The 15,635-nt window shown below is 47.1% G+C and overlaps 1 protein-coding gene across 7 annotated transcripts; it reads right to left on the bottom strand.

Annotated features, from left to right (window-relative positions):
- Positions 1-458: 458 nt before the first annotated feature.
- Positions 459-14,754, bottom strand: CREB3L3 (cAMP responsive element binding protein 3 like 3). 7 transcript variants are annotated; one of them, XM_072601803.1, is made up of 10 exons: positions 14,562-14,754; positions 13,430-13,564; positions 12,874-13,165; positions 12,341-12,453; positions 11,545-11,676; positions 10,261-10,367; positions 8,346-8,414; positions 6,556-6,667; positions 4,986-5,082; positions 459-956 (listed from the first exon to the last, which is right to left on the bottom strand). In XM_072601803.1, exons 1-10 carry the CDS (start codon positions 14,667-14,669, stop codon positions 907-909), a joined length of 1,215 nt encoding a protein of 404 aa, XP_072457904.1. In that variant the 5' UTR covers positions 14,670-14,754; the 3' UTR covers positions 459-906. The 7 variants fall into 7 exon arrangements, with proteins under 7 accessions (XP_072457904.1, XP_072457900.1, XP_072457897.1 ...); XM_072601799.1 differs by lacking the exon at positions 459-956 and adding an exon at positions 2,599-3,573 and having other exon boundaries at positions 12,874-13,162; positions 14,562-14,750; XM_072601796.1 differs by lacking the exon at positions 459-956 and adding an exon at positions 2,599-3,573 and having other exon boundaries at positions 14,562-14,749.
- Positions 14,755-15,635: the final 881 nt, after the last annotated feature.

Raw genomic sequence — 15,635 nt, 5'->3', positions numbered from 1 at the left:
AATAGCATCAGCACTCTTACATCTGCTGGCCCTACTGAGGTTTGAAGGAATGAGAACTGGGCAGACTTTGACTTGGGGCTGATTCTGTGTTCCATGGAGTGGCCCCTGCTGAGTCTCTCTTTGTGATAACCTCTCTGTTTTCATCTCTTTCTACCATCTCCTCTCTCTACTTTGTCTTCTGAGACATGTTAGAGACTGGAGGTAGAGAACCAGCTACCCTCAGGCAGATGGGGAGGGTTTTGTTACCTCTAGGTGCTTCTCTTATGCTGCAGCTTCCCCATTGCCAAATCATTGGTAATTCTTGATTCTCGGGCATAAATGGGTCTTTTTGCCTTCCCTCCCTCTCTTTCACCTGGGCATGAACATCTACCTCCTTCAGCACAAGGATAATAGCCATAGTTGGTAAGAAAGTTGTCAGTGGCAGCTGAGACAAGGAAGAGACAAGTCCCAAAGCCCCATTGAGGTTCCAGTTCTTTATTGGATACTAGTTGTGTGACCTTGGGCAAGTCCTTTCCCATTCTTGGACCTGCTTCTCCACCTGTAAAAAAAGAAGGGTGGACTAAGTGGTTTTTGAGGTCTTTTCCAGCTGAACTTCTTGTGATCTTTTTGCTTTTGTGAGAGGGTCTACTGAGGGTGGGCTTATGGACCAAGGGGGTGGGGAGGCTTTCAGTGTAGTCATTATCCCATCCTATCCTAAGTCAGGGCCTAAGGCTTCTGCTTTGGAGGCTTCTCCAAATCTCATCCACCTGAGTTGATTTGGTTTGTAGAGGTAATTGAGTCAGTAAGTCTATCCTGGTCCTGGACTGGATAAGTAGACATTTGTCAAGGCAGAGAAGGGGAAGGTAGGACAGCCTGACTCATAGGTCTTTCTGCAGAAACGGTTGGGCTCATCCACTGGGGCTGCATCTAGCATTCTGTATGTAGTCCCTGTCCAGTGAACCCCAGGACTGAGAGATCTGAGAAAAGAAACAGCATAACAGAAAGTTAAGTTGGACCTGTACTTTACCCTCAACCAGGTGAGAGGTGGTGTCCTTGAGAGTTTGAGAGAGAAGCCAGGATGTGGGTAAAAACACTAGCCAGTCAATTCTTTCTCTCTCTCTTCCCCCCCTTCCTTTCTCTGTTTCTCTCTCTTTGTCTCTCTCTCTCTTTCTTTCTCTCTCTCTCTCTCTCTCTCTCTCTGTCTTTCTCTTTCTTTGGTGTTTGAGCTGAATTTTGAAGAAAAGAAGGGACTCCAAGGTGGCAGTGAGGAGGGCAGTAGGGATAGCCAGCCTTTGAAAAGGCCCTGAGGTGAGAGAGAGTATTGAGTGTAAGAAACAGCAGGAAAGTCAGTCCTGGAGAGGGTGCGGGCCATGGACCACTTCACTACGTGAATGGTTCCCCTGCCCCATCATGGAACATGTTAAAGGAGCCACAGGGCCCAGGTTAAAATCCTTCCGTGTCACCTACTGCTTGTATTGCTTTGGAAAAGTCATTGTTCCTCTTGTGGCTTCAGTTTCCTTATCCATGAAATGTGGGGGTTGAACTAAATATTGTATGACCTCTTGTGGTCTATTCCAGCTATTCAGATACTGTGATCCACAGGGCCCCATTCAGAAAGCTCTAAGGATCCTCTGCCTTTATTCTGTTTGTCATCTCTTTCCTCTCTTCACATTCTCCTTCCAGTGCTCCAGATTTTTCACAACAATAGGGAAGCCTGAATACCTGATAGGGAAATGACTGTTTAAGGACTCTACGTTGAAGCCTTTAAACCTTGGTCAAACATACTGCCCTGGCTAGGGACCAGGCAGAGGACATTTGGCCCTCTGGAATTCTTCCCATGACTCTGAGCCTAAGCGAAAAAGGAGAGGAGGTTTGGATTGGAGGAGGGAGAGACTGGAGCCAACAAGGTTGTGGTGTGAACAGCATTAGACTAGAGTTAGGGAATTCAGGTTCTGTGACCTTGGGAAAGACTATTAATCTCTTTGAACCTCTTTTTCTCCTCTAAAATGAAGAGACCTGGGAGATCCTTCTTTCCCTTGAACTGGCAGTACTGTTCTTCACCCCGCCCCCCCATCCACTTACAACCATAGGATTTAGATCTGGTCCCAGCTTATCTGTCCTTTTAGTCACAAACATGATGTGTGATATGGGGAAATAATCCAACCTCTCAAGGCTATCAATTTAAAATTCTAGAATTAGAGCAGAAAACCCTAAGCTTCCAATTTGATAGAGCCTGGTTGCAAACTAGAACACTGTTGCTCTCCAAGGTCCTGAAACATTCTCTACATGGGTATTTTCAGTCTGGAACTCCTGCAGTCTCCCCTCCACTCAACCTTGGTAGGTATTGTTTTTGGATTGCCTGTGGCAAGTAAGGGGAGTGGGTTACACAGAGGAGAAGAGAATGAGAATGTGCCAAGATGGCCAGACAGACCCTGTCCACAGAGAGTAGGTGTTACCATAGCCAAGCAAACCTTACTGGGGTTGTGAGGAAAGGGAGAGATTCTGCCTTGGATCCATAGGGTAAATCTCCCCCAGTAGCATCATTGCCTTGAGATCCCATTCTACAGTTCATGTATCATGCTGCTCATTTCCCCTCAAACCCAGAAACATTCCAGGCACTTTCTTCCAAAATACTTTATTAAGGGGTCACTTCAACTTACAAAATCCTACCTCCAGGAAATTGGGAGAGGAGGGAAGGGGTAGAGCCCATGGGATCCTCTAAAAGGCAGAACTTGGGAGATGAGGGTAGCCTCCAAGATTTGCCCCTATTCACTTTTGGGAGCTCTGGAATTATCTTTTTCTGGGATGCCAGGACATGTACCTTTGCCTGGTCATATGGACAGATTTGTTCCTGGGGATATGTTGTTGGTAGCAATATATGTCTTTATGAAGGAGTTCTGGACTGGGAATCAGGAGACCTGGTTCTGGTTCTGGTCCTGGCCAGGTCCCAGACTCTGGATGACCTTAAGCAAGTTCCTGTCCCACCTCTGGGCATCAATTTTCTCAGGCAGAATCAGGGGGCTAAATTGATCTTTAAGGCACTTTCCATGTTTTATTTCCTGTGTAATTCTGTGTATGTTTCCGTCTTTTTGTAGTAGCTTCTCAGGCAGAAGCACAGGAGAGGTGAAGGGGCTAGGGGATGACATTTGGCCTGGGTCCAGCCCAGGGGGTAGGATGTAGCTTAATTTCAAGAGAAGAACAGGGACCCGCCCCATGTTGGACCACTCCACTTAATGCTGAGGGAGCTGGTAAAACTCCCCCACAACACTGGAATAGTACTGCCTAGCCTTTCTGGGTGGAGCGGGATCTCTCGGGGATGGGCCTCTCAGAGCTCCTCCTCGGCCTCTGGCATTCCTCCAGCCTTGGTGTGGCCTGCCACCATCCTGGCCAATAGAGCCACTGATGTAGGCTCTGGTGTCTCAGCTGGTGTACCGTTGCCCAGAGTGGCAGCATCGGACAGGGGACCTGGGGTACTAGGCTCCTGGGGATACTGACTCCAGTGGCTAGGAGCTTGGGAACCTAGCTCCTCCCCACCTGGGACTGGTTCGTGGAACACCCGAGAGGCGGCATCAGTGTTCAGTGATCTGGAAAATACTGGATGGAGGAGGGAGATGGCAGTCAGGGAAAAGAGTTGGAAGAGGTGAGACGCAGAGAAGGGAAACTGCTCAATCCCCAAGACCCCAGAGGACCCAGTGCAAAGCCCTAGGTGCTCATCCTGGCTCTGCTAGGAGCCTTTTTACTCATTTGCAACACGAGGCTAATAAAACCTGCCCTGCCTGTCTCTATGAGGGGTGAGGAAAGTGCTCAGCCTGTAAATGGGGTTGTTACTTGCTTTTGCTGCTTTGGTTTGTTTCATTTCATCACAGTAGGGATCTCTCAGTATGGATTTGTGTTTGTCCATTACAGTCCTCCAGCACCTTCCTGAGGAGGGGAGGGAACCCAGAGTCTCAAAAATTAGGACAAGAAGGGCAAGCTTTGGCAGGTGCCATCAGGCTAGCAAGGGTTCAGTTACAGCATGCCATCAAATGCCCAGCACTGTCAGGTGGTGAGAGGCCCACAGCCCAAGGGCTGAAGACCTTTTTGGGGGAAGGTGTGGAAAGGTACATATGGTACATATTGGTGGAGTGTGTACCTGCTTTGATGAACACATAGATCATTGTTGCATTGAAATTAACAGAGGAGTGGCTTTGGACTGAAGGGCCTTGGCTTAAATATCAACTACTCAAGTCCCCTTACTACCTGCTTAGACAACTTGGGGTAGTAGAAAGATCATTGGCACTTGAGTCAGGAGATCTCAGTTTTGGAATCCTGTTCTCACCTTGACCTCTCACCTTGACCTTGATGACCATCAGTATCCTTATCTGTAGAATGGGGCTAATACTGTCCTCCCAGAGTTGCTGTGTGATTTTGCAAGATACTTGACACACATTAAGTTCTATAGAGACATAAGCTTTTAAGATTTTTTTCCCCCTAATACTTTTAGTTTTTAATAATTTAACTAGATGGCACAGTAGAGAGAATGTCATAAAGACCTGAATTAAAATCTCGCCTCAGGCTCTTTCTAGTTGTTTGACCTTGGACAAGTCACTTAACCTCAGTTTCCTTTGACTGGAAAATGGGAATAATAACAGCACCTACCTCTCAGGATGATTGTGAGGATCAAATGAGAGAGAGTATTTATAAAGTACTTAGTGAAGTGCCTGGCACATATTAAGTGCTCTATAAATGCTTATTCCCTTCTCTTCCTATTAGGAAAGTCATTTAATCTCCCGGTTTCTTCATTTGTCGAATGAGAGCTGAACTAGATGATCTTAAAATCATTTCTAACTCTAAATACAGTCTATGTGTTTAAAAAAATATAGCCCTTTAGCTCTAATAGCTCCTGCCAGTCTTCACCCTCTGTAGGATCGTGTTGGAGGGGGCCCCAGGTGCTCAAAGGGAAATCAGGGAGGGAAAAGGGAGATGCACTGAGAACTCTAAGGGGTGAGGTGGGGGACAGGACCTACCTCTGACTGGCAAAAAGTCTCCAGGTGCCTCAGTTTTGTTGAGAGCGAAGGGACTGATAGAAGGGAAGATGATTAGGGCAAAGGACAGCAACAGGACCTGGAGTGTGAAAAACAGGGGTCACAGGCACCATGGCTCCCCTAGCTCTCATTCCATGTCTCCATAACTGACCACCAGATAGGGAACTCCAGCCCTCCTCTCGATGATGGGTGATAACAGTGGTGATCCTGGGCAGGAAGGCAGGGAGGCAGGCGGGGCTGAGGGTGGAGGTCCCCAGTTCCTGGTCTCTAATTCCAACTAATCTGTGTAGTGGAAAGACCTCTGGATTTGGTTCTCTGCCATCAATATCTTCTGTGGCCTTGGGCAAGTAAGCCCACATCTCTGAGCCTGGGTCTCTTCCTCTTCAATGTGACAACTAGATGATTTCTAAGGTCCCTTCTAGCTCTAACTACATTAAATTCAATTCAGCAAGCATTTATTCACTGTTTTCTATGGGCAAGACTTTATGTTCTAGGAACCTATCCAGCCCCGATGTTCCATGGTCTCCCCAGAGCTGACATTTCTGTATCTCAAGGTCCCAGTCAATTGTGAACTCCTTCAAAGCAATCATAATAGTTAGTATTTGTTCCATACTTTGGGGCATACAAAGCAATTTACCCGTTATCTCATCTGATCCAACAGCCTTGTAAGTTAAGGGCTATTATGATCCCCATTCTCCAGATGAGGAAGTTGAGACAGACAGAGGTTCAGTGACTTGCCCAAGGTCACACAGCTTGAGAAAGGATTTAAACTCAGGTTATCTTGACTTCTTGTCATCCAGTGGGCCATCTTGAAGGTGGATGGCTCATTTTTTTGTTTGCATTCTCAGTGCCTAATATTAAGTATGCCTGGCACATTCAAGGCAACCATAGATGCTTGTTGAGTTGAACCAATGACCTCTAAGGTCCCAGCTTTGACATTCTGTCTTCTAAGAGCTTTTCAAGCATTTTCCAGCACTACCTGTTTTAGGCCCTGAGGTCCTTGTTCTGGAGTCTCAGGTCCTTTCCAGCTCTGACATTCTGTTTTCTGTTCTAAAATGCCTTCCGGCTTTGGTCATTTTATATTCTAAGGTTCCTCTCAGCTCTGACATTTTATTTTCTATGGTCTCTAATCTTCATCCCTGGCTTATGAACCCAGAAGTGGTTAATCAGATCTTCCCTTCACTTTTTTCATCTTGAGCTGTAGAGTCTCCAATGGGCCTGTAAAGTTCTGTGGGAATTACTTTTCTGTCCTTTCAGGTAGAAATAAGTACCTTGAGGTCAAGGATTGTTTTTCTTTTTGCCTTTGTACCCCCAGCACTTGGCAAAATGCCTGCTGGTAGGAGGCAGGTTAACAAATGTTTGTTGGATTGGTTTGGGGCTGGGACTAAAGTCTGAAATAGAAAGGCTGTGCCCTCTGTATCCTCTTCCTCTGCCTCTTCAGGCATTCATCAGTTAGGGGGTAGCTTTTCTGGCATTTCCACTGTTTAGATTAGGGGCCCCAGAAAGAAGTAACCAAAAAAAAAAATAGTTTGGGAAGAGAGAGGGAACATACCACTATACAGGTGCCTGTCTGGGCTGATTTGCTGGTAGACTGTACCATGACCGCCTGGAGTTTCCTCAGCTGCTCCATGAGAGATCTGCATGGAGAGGATTTAAGGGAAAACCTAGTGAAGACAGGCACAGACTTAGGCATCTCAGGCCTAGGCAATTTTTATTTCTGCCTCCTGTACTTGGATCAATTTCCTTCTTCCCCACCTTTCCCAAATTTTCCCCCTTCCTCTATCTTTTTAAATCCACTTCCATCTTTCAGGGCCCAGTTCAATTTCTACTTCTTCCAAGAAATCTTTCCAAGTCACCTCCCTCTCCCTCCACTCAAGCTCTCTCTCTCTGTCTCTCTGTCTCTCTCTCTGTCTTTCTCTGTCTCTATCTTTCTCTGTGTGTCTCTCTCTGTCTCTGTCTCTCTGTCTCTCTCTGTTCTTTCTGCTCTGGCTTAATTCTGTGGTACCATGTTATACCATGAAAAGAGCATTGATATTACACACAGAAGACCTGAATTCAAGTCTTGGCTACAGCCCTTTCAAACTGCATGACCCTGGGCAAGTCATTTTCTCTGAATCTCCAATTTTTTTTGTATAAAATAAGGCAAGAATCTATGCACTACCTACCTTCCTGGGTTATCATAAGGAAAGTGCAAAGTCCCTCTCAAAGGCCTGAATCTCACAAAATACTTCATAGACTTTTAGAACTGAAGAGCTCTTAGAAATCAAGTCTAACCCTTCGCTTCCCTCTACTTTGTAGAAAGAAAAACCAAGGCCCAAGATGGGAAGGGATCCTTGACAAAGAGGTGGCAGAGCTAGATCTAGAATCCAGGGTTCTTGCTTCCAAACCATGATGGCAAATTTACCTGCCATCAGAAGGTCTATGATTCTGTTTGTGTGGGAGTTCCTCCCATGGACACGGATTGCAATCCTTTTGTATCAGAGTATGAGTCACCATGAATTGCCCTGACTAGGACATTTATCACATGGTAGCCATCCTTGTGCTGAAGAGCCTTTTTAAGGTCCACTAGCCTGGTTCTGGGACTGCAGACACCCAGTAGATTATACATGTGAGCTGTAGCCCTCTCCTTATTTCATGGGTGAGTCTTGTCTCTCCAGCTAGACTCTTAACTCCTTGGTGGCAGGGGCCAGCTGCCAGCTTCCAGCCAACCGTGAACTCCCTTTATCTGCCACAGTCCTCAGTACGTAGTATGCTTCAGGCAACTCTTTGAATTGTATTTGAAGCCTGAGAGGGAGCAGTTAGTTCACTGATCCTTTACTGACTATCCACTTCTCCCAGGGGTGTGTTTTAGGAGCCAACCCAGGCCTGGCCTGGCCCTCAAAGACCTTACAATCTAGCTGGTGAGTTAAAACACAAATACACCAAAAGTTTAAAAGAAATAGAAGAAAAGAGTTCCAGACATCATGGTTGGGTGTACTCAGTGCCAAATGAAGGCAAGATTAGAGAAGAGAGTTGGGGAAGAGGGGTTCTGGGAAGACTTTCTGAAGAAAATGGAACTTGAGCTGAACCTTGAGAAATGAGGAAAGGAGGGCATTCCTGAGGAGAGGAGACAGGAAGGAGCTTGGTGGATGCAAGTAAGAGTCTAAACTGGTTGGGGCAGAGAGAATAGGGAGACTAGAGAACAGGGGGAAATGTGGCTGTAAAGTGACACCAGGACCAGAGTAGGGACTGTGAAGAGCCTTACTCATTTGGGGACTCTGATTGGGCTGGGTTAACCCTACTTCCCTCCCTGCACCTGGTGGTGTGGGCAGGGGGTGGGGAAGAGGGAGTATTCAAACTTACAGGTTTTGTTTCTCCAAGTGCAAGACCTTCCTTTGGAGCTCCTGGTTCTGGGCTGTGCACTCCGACATGCTACAAGAATAGGGAGTGGAAGATATCACTCAGCCCCAGCCCTTGAACAGGCAAGCCCAAGACAGCTCAGCTCACATGCCAGGTAATGAGACCTGGAGAGAGATGAGATCTTTCCCACCCTTACTTCAAGTCAAAAGGGACCTGTGAGGGCAACTGTTGTGGCTCACACCTGAGTGGGAGTCCCTTTACAAAAGCCTCAATGAATCTTCTAGCCTTGGAAGCCCTTACTGCTGAGACATCCCATCTTCTTTGAGACTACAAGGTCCTTGAAAATGCCCATAAAGAACATTTTATGAATGAGAAAATTGAGGCTCGGAGATTTAAAACGACTTAACCAAGGTAATTAAACTCATGCCATCTAGGACAAAATCTTCTTATTGGTCCTATTCTTGACCTTTGGTGCCAAGCAGTAGGAGTCCTAGCTTTGCTCTGAAAGAAGCAAAGAATTTTAATAGGGACAAACATGAGGAGGGAGTGCCTTCCAGGCATAGGGAAGAGCCAGTGGAAGGCATGGATGGGGGCAGAAGAATGCTGAGTTTTGGAGACAGCAAACAGGCCAGTGAGGTTAGGGGTGGGGATATGTGGAAAAGAATAACATGTCATAAAGGGAGTCTGGAGTCAAATGGTAAAGGCTTTAGCTATCAAGTGGAGGGGTTTGTATTTTATCCGTGTGGCAATGAGAAGTCATTGAAGCTTCTGGTGACATGGTGAGGTTAAAGTACATGGAGGGGAATCAAATGGAAGACTGGAAAATAGGGCCAGGCCATGAAGAGCGAGTTGTGTTTGCTCTTAGAGATAGCAGGAAGCCACGTGAGTTTTTGAGTAGTGAAGTAATACAGTCAGAGCTGTGCTTTAGGAAAATCACTTTGGTAGCAGTGTGGAGGACAGTCAAGACATTTGGGATGGGGAGACCAGTTAGGAGACCATTGCAGTAGGTAAGATCCCAGATAATGGGAGTCTAAAGCAGAGTGGTGGCTGACCCTGTGAATAGAGAGAAGAGGATGGAGGTAGGAGATGTGGTAGAGGTAGAACTAGACATGGCAGCTGATTGGAAACATGGAAGGCAGATGAGGAAATCTGTTTTAGATGCAGTGAATTTGAGATGCCTATGGAACATATAGGTCGAGATGTCTGGTGGACTTTTGATGACGTGGCACTGGACTAGGGCTCACTGTGGATTTGAGAGTCATCTGAGCAGACATAATTAAAACTCATGCCATTTCCAAAAGAGGGAAGAGGACTGTCCTAGGAACGAGCCTTGAGGGACACTCTTGGTCAGTTAGGGGCTGGTAGGTAAATGATCATGTCCTCCTAAATCTGCTCTGCGTTAGGCTAAACATTCTCCTCCCTGTCTCTCGCTCCTTTCTAGCTCCCAAAGGATCTGTTGTCTTGCATGATTCAAACTTCCTTGGGAATTAAGATGAATGAAAGATGGTCATGGGAATATGGAGACAGGTTCTAATGTGGTGAAATAAAACCTATGAGTCAGAGGATCTGGGTTCCAGTCCTGGTTCTTCCACTAAAACCTTTTGTGGCCTTGGACAAAGCATTTGCCTTCTCTGGATCTCAGTGTCCCTCTCTAGCAAAGGAAAGGGTTGCACTGGATGAATTCTGCGATCCCACCCAGAACAAATAGCTATGCTACTCATTCATTGTCCTATGATCATGGGCAAGCCCTTCCCTTCCCTGGGCATCAGTGTCCTCATCTGTCAGATGGGGGTAACAATCCCTGGCATGCCCTCTCATCAGAGATGTTGTGAGAAATGAGTTTATTCCTAGCATGGAACAAATGCCCTGAGATATAGGTTTACTCCTAGACAGACCAGATGTCAGGGAAGTTCATTACCAGAGCTCTAGCCCATCGATGTATTCTTTCTTCTTTTTCCGGCTCTCTTGCGCTGACTGCTTGTTTCTTATTTTCCTCCGGATCTTCTTGAGTACCCGTTCTTCATACTGTCAGATGGGAATGGAGGAGTCAAGGGGGCAGTCTGTGGTCCTGACAACCCAAGCCCCCACTATCCCAAATTCTCCTGATGCTCAGAATCCCAGCCTCCCTGCTTCCCATATGCCTATCAGGAGGCTCCTGGAATCTCCTAGTTTTCCAGCCCTTTGATTTCAGGTCTAATTATTTTTTATCTCCTTTAGTTTATCTCTGGTTGGGAACAACTGTGTACAAGACTAGTTTTCTGTCTGTTTGTTGATTTGCTGTGTCTGGGAATCCCACCTGCTGTACCTGTTGCCTGGCCTCCAAAGGGCTGGGTATAACCAAGGTGATAAGAGCTAGCCACCTGCCTACAAGGAACAGTTGGCTCTCTGGTAGTACAAGGGAATAACTGGTATGTGATGAGGGACCACTGAAGACTCCATCAAACTGTCTCCCCCAGGCTCACCTGAAATCCCACCATTTGCCAATTTATTTCCCATGTTAAACAGTATTCCTGGAAGGGGTAACAGTAAGCACCTAACTGTAGTGTGCCATAGTTTGTGACACTGATTTTTCCTTTGAGCACACCAAGATAACACTGAGGGAATAACTTACATTTCTGTACTACCTCAAAGTTTACACGTATTTTTCTTTATGACATCCTGTGAGATTCATAGTGCTGTCCCTATTTTACAGATGAAAGAAATAAAGCGGTGACCAGTAACAAAACTTGTTCAGGGTTCATTGAGGCCTATATGTATATATACTAAAAAGTATTAAAACTGGAGTTCAGAACCATCCAGGTCCTGTGACTCCACATAACAGATAACCCGTACAGTTGTCCTCCATGTAATGGAATGTGGTGAAAATGAATTAAATAGACTGAGAACTAGACTGAGAATGTGGAGCCCAGGATTTTAGTCGCAGGCCCCACAATCACTAGCCATGTGACTTGGATCAAGTCACTCCACCTCTGACTAAGGCTCCTCGTTTACAGTGGGAGCGATGATGTTCACGTCAAGTGTCTCATAGACTTGTGAGGAAAGCCATATGTAAACTTTCAAGGGCTGTATATAGATAGGTGAATTGTTACCCCTGGTCCTGGTGGGTAGATGGGCCTGGATCTGGTGGGGGGAGGGGAAGAGCTTCCGAAAAGTGTCCAGAATGGAGCCTCTGAGAGAGAGTCAAATGATGGAAGGGGCTCACCTTGGTGAGGGGCAACTGTGTGGGCAGAGTGATGCCCTCCTTGGCAAGGAGCTTCTTTTCATCCTCAGTCAGCACCAGTTCCTGGATGTGCCCAATGCTTGGCCTCTGCACAGCTGAAGATCCCTGCTGTTGCTGCAGATAGACCCAAATTCCCAGAGAGTGCCCTCAGGGTGCAGGACCATCCCCCAAAGATGCGTATGCAGAGCCCGAGCTGGCAAGGGAGATGGAGGGGGCGGAGGGAGGGAGCAAATGGGCTTAATGCCAGTGAGGATGAAGGTTCAGGGTCAAAAGGAGTGGCAGAGCATGGTGGATAGAGCCCTGGCTAGAAGGCAGGAGACCCCACTCAAGTCCCATCTCTGCCACTGACATCCTGATGTATAACTGTCGCTTCTGAGCCTCAGTTGGCTCGTCTAGCAAGAGGCAGCCTTGTTGTAGTGGAAAGAATGCTGGGTTTAAGGCCTTCCTCCACCAATGGCTCCTTGCTCCCCTCCTCTGGACCTTGACTTCCTATCTGGCAGATGAGAGGGTGCATCTAATCTCTAACGTCATTTCCAGTTCTTTCCATGATCTTTAAGGTCCCTCTAGCTCTAACTGTCTGTGACTCATTGAGGCCTATATGTAGGCAAGAATATTTGAAGGGCTACTATCGCTGTGGGTGGCAGCCAGGACAAGTAGGCCAATCTGGGAGCAAGATTCAGGGATGGGAACTGGGGGGTCCTGTGAAAGAAGTTCTCAGGAGACAAAGGATGTAGGGGAGAAGTGGGGGATGGATCAGGAACATGAAGAAGGAGCTCACCATGTCTGCATTACTGGATAGGAGCAGGTCCTTGACTGTGAGGGTACAGGATGGGGTTGAGCCTGTCAGCTCTGGCCTGTCCTGGAAGATGCCTTTGGGGCTCCACATTTCTTCTCCAGGGTAAACAGAGCAAGAAAAGAGACCTCTCAGTGCTCTTATCTGCTCCAGAGTCTCTTCATCCCTGATCAGACCTAGGGATCACCTCTCAGAGCCCACTCTCCCAAGCCCTTCTAGTGCTTGGACCCTTAACATGCCAAGGCGAAGGGACCCCTTCATTTTGGATTTGTTCCTAGGCCTCTGGAAGCTGCCCACTCTCACACCATTCTCTCCTAACCAAATATCTTTCCTTCTCCACATACTCAAAATCTCCTCCTTTAAGCTTTTATTTCCTTGTTTCCCCACAATAGCAAATATGGATTTCCTTGAATTTAATGTTAGGGTCCTCCATTCCCTGTTCCTAATCCTTTTCAATTAATCTAGTCAGAAACATCCAGGCAGAGGGATAAAGGGCCTAGGTCAATCCCAACACTCACCCAGATCTATGGACACGGATGACTCTAGCACTGGGGCTCTGGGCCCTTCAGGCCCAATGGGGCCAAGACAGGAGCCAGGATGACAGTAGGAAGGTTGAGAAGCCTTTTGATGGCCATCTGGGCTGGTCCCAGCCAGAAAACACTGTGGGCTGTCCTGGGGGTCAGAGGGCAGGTCCTCAGAGATCCCACTGTCACTGTCAGCTGGTGACCAGAGTGGGGAGCTGGGGGTAGAGTCTCCACATCCTAAGATGGTGCTAAGGAACTTGTCTGGTTCTGGAGCTGGCTGGGTCTGCTGGGGACCGAAGAAGGAAAACATAAGTAAAGAGGGCTTGGAGCTGGGAGGGTGAAAAATAGAAACTCCAGTTTCCCCCCTAGAACTGGTCCAGGATGGAAAAATTGCCAAGGGACTTGGGTAGGATAGTAAGAAGAGCCCTCCAAGGTAGTTTTAGTCCTAGATCAATGTTTGGGAGTCAGGAGGACTGACTCTGCCACTGATTCAGCTTGGGGGACTGGGAGGTCTTCCTTCCAAAGGCTTGTGGTGTAGAAAGGAACTCACTTGGTCCTCAGCATGAGCGCAATCAGAGTCTCCCTGCTCCATGAGCCACAAGACCCCATCCTGCGGGTCAAAGAGAAGGTCCAGAAGCTCCAGGCTATCAGCAGACCCCATGGGGCAAGAAGAGGCCATCTGCAACTGAGAGGGAAAGGGGCATTAATGCACCTCCCCTCAGGGTACAGACCCAACTCTCCTCAGAGAGGAGACCCCCCAGCACAGAAAACCCTTTGCCTCCACTGCCAACCTGAGCTCCCACTTTTAGTTCCCAGTCACAGTATTAGAGAAAGGCAGTCTGAACAGAGTACAGAACTTAGAGCCTGGAAGGTCTGTGTTCAGATCCCATTTCTGGTACCTAGTAAACTGCATGATCCTGCAAGTCTCCTTTCGTAAAATAAGGATGTTAATACCTCTAGTACCTTTCTCACGAGAAGTTAATAAGACTCAACAGAGATCATGTATATGGAAGGCTATAGAAATATCAGTCCTGATTCTCTCTGTTCTGTCTTTGTCTCTCTCCTTGTTGAATGAAGGCACTGTGGGTAGGAATTCCTTGGCCTTTTCCACAAGCCTGACTGCATATTTTGCCAAGCATGGTGTCCTGAGCTCCCAGGGAGGGGAGGGACTTTAGCCATAGGGGATAAGAGATTGAGTGAGCAGGTGGCCAGGGAGGGCATGGCGTAAGGGAAGGATGGACGGACATTCATTCTATTTTCACCCTTGCCAGAAACTCACTATCCAACTTTGGGCTAGTTGCTAAGCTTGAGTTTCCCCATCTATAAAATGAGAAGGAGGTCAGCATAAGAGATTTTCAAATGCCCTACCAGCTCTGATATCTTTTGTTCGAAGGTCCCTCCCAACTCCAACTTTTTTGGTATCCGAAGTTCCTTTCCAGCTCTAAAACCGATTCAAGACCCCTTCCTCCATGGTGCCTCCTGTACTGTGACAGCTGCTTCCTGGCCCTAAATTCTGAAGATCTCTCATTCAAATTTAGATTATTGTCTCTAAAGCCCAAAGGATCCCTAGAGATGATTTAGTCTACCTGCCTCATACAGATGTGAAGACTGAGGCCTAGATTGGTTGTGACTTTCAAGTGTTCCCACTCCCCCAGTCCCTTGCATCTCCCACCCCTCCTCACCTTTTCGGAGGTTAAGTCCCCATTCAGGAGGGGATGTTCAGGACCGGTTTCTTCTTTTCCCCACCCTGGGGGCAATTTTGGATCGCAACTCCCTGAACCACCAGGCATTGATCCCTCCCCTAAACTGCTTGCCAAATGCCAGCTGTCTCAACTTTATGACAACATTTCCAGTTCAGTGATGGCTAAAAAAATACCAAGAAAGAGCTGAAATCCCACCCCTTGGGACCAATTGGTGGGGGTGGGAACAGTGGGGTGAGTGGCAGTAGACAGGACCAATCAAACAAGCTTTCCCCTCCTCCCAGGTGTGTTTAGAGGAGGCGGGGTGACTGTTATCTAAATGTTTTGTGCTTTTCCAGTCCAGAGTGGGCAAAGCTCAAAGTCTAGCTCCTCAGGTCTACTATGACCTTTTCCCTACTTACCAAGAATACTTCCTTTCCATTGCATAGCCTTGGCACCCTGAAACTCAGCCCTCCCCACCTCCAGCTTCCAGGAGTTGAGCTCTTCCCACTCCCTCCAGACACCTGTTGTTCATTGCTGGAGGATGACCACCACCCCCAAAGCCCCCATCAGTGTCAGCCTGTATGAATCTTACTGATATTTCACCAGCCAGCTCACATGCCCTTCTCTTCCAGGAAGTCTTCCCTGATCCCTTGTGGTTCTCATCTCACAAAGAAACCTCATAGCATTTTGTCTTCTCAGAGCCTCTGTAATACTTTGGACACTTCTTAAGCACACATCCTAACACACTGCCTCATAATGCAGTTCTTTGTGTACATGTCTTAACTTTCCCTGCTGGGCCTATAGGACATAAATTGTTAGAACTTAAAGATCTTCACAGCATAGAATGTCAATGCTTTGAGGAACATTAGAACGTAATCCTGTAATAATAATGTTGTTCAGTCGTTTTGGACTTTTTGTGACCCCATTTGATGTTTTCTTGGCAGAGGTACTAGAGTGGCTTGTCATTTCCTTCTCTAGTTCATTTTACAGATGAGAAAACTGAGGCAAACAGAGTTAAGTGGCTTGCCGAGGATCACACAGCTAGGAAGTATCTGAGGCCAGACTTGAACTCAG

The sequence above is a fragment of the Notamacropus eugenii genome, chromosome 4, assembly GCF_028372415.1.
Source record: "Notamacropus eugenii isolate mMacEug1 chromosome 4, mMacEug1.pri_v2, whole genome shotgun sequence".
In the NCBI taxonomy this organism is placed as follows: domain Eukaryota; kingdom Metazoa; phylum Chordata; class Mammalia; order Diprotodontia; family Macropodidae; genus Notamacropus; species Notamacropus eugenii.
The sequence above is the reverse complement of the archived record's forward strand: the minus strand, read 5'-3'. Positions and strand labels throughout refer to the sequence as shown.

Coding starts and splice junctions, on each gene's coding strand:
- CREB3L3 (XM_072601796.1), bottom strand. CDS start 14,669: ATGCCTGGTGGTTCAGGGAGTTGCGATCCAAAATTGCCCCCAGGGTGG. Junction 13,565..14,561: donor GGGACTTAACCTCCGAAAAG/GTGAGGAGGGGT, acceptor TTTCCCTCTCAG/TTGCAGATGGCCTCTTCTTG. Junction 13,166..13,429: donor GCGCTCATGCTGAGGACCAA/GTGAGTTCCTTT, acceptor TTCGGTCCCCAG/CAGACCCAGCCAGCTCCAGA.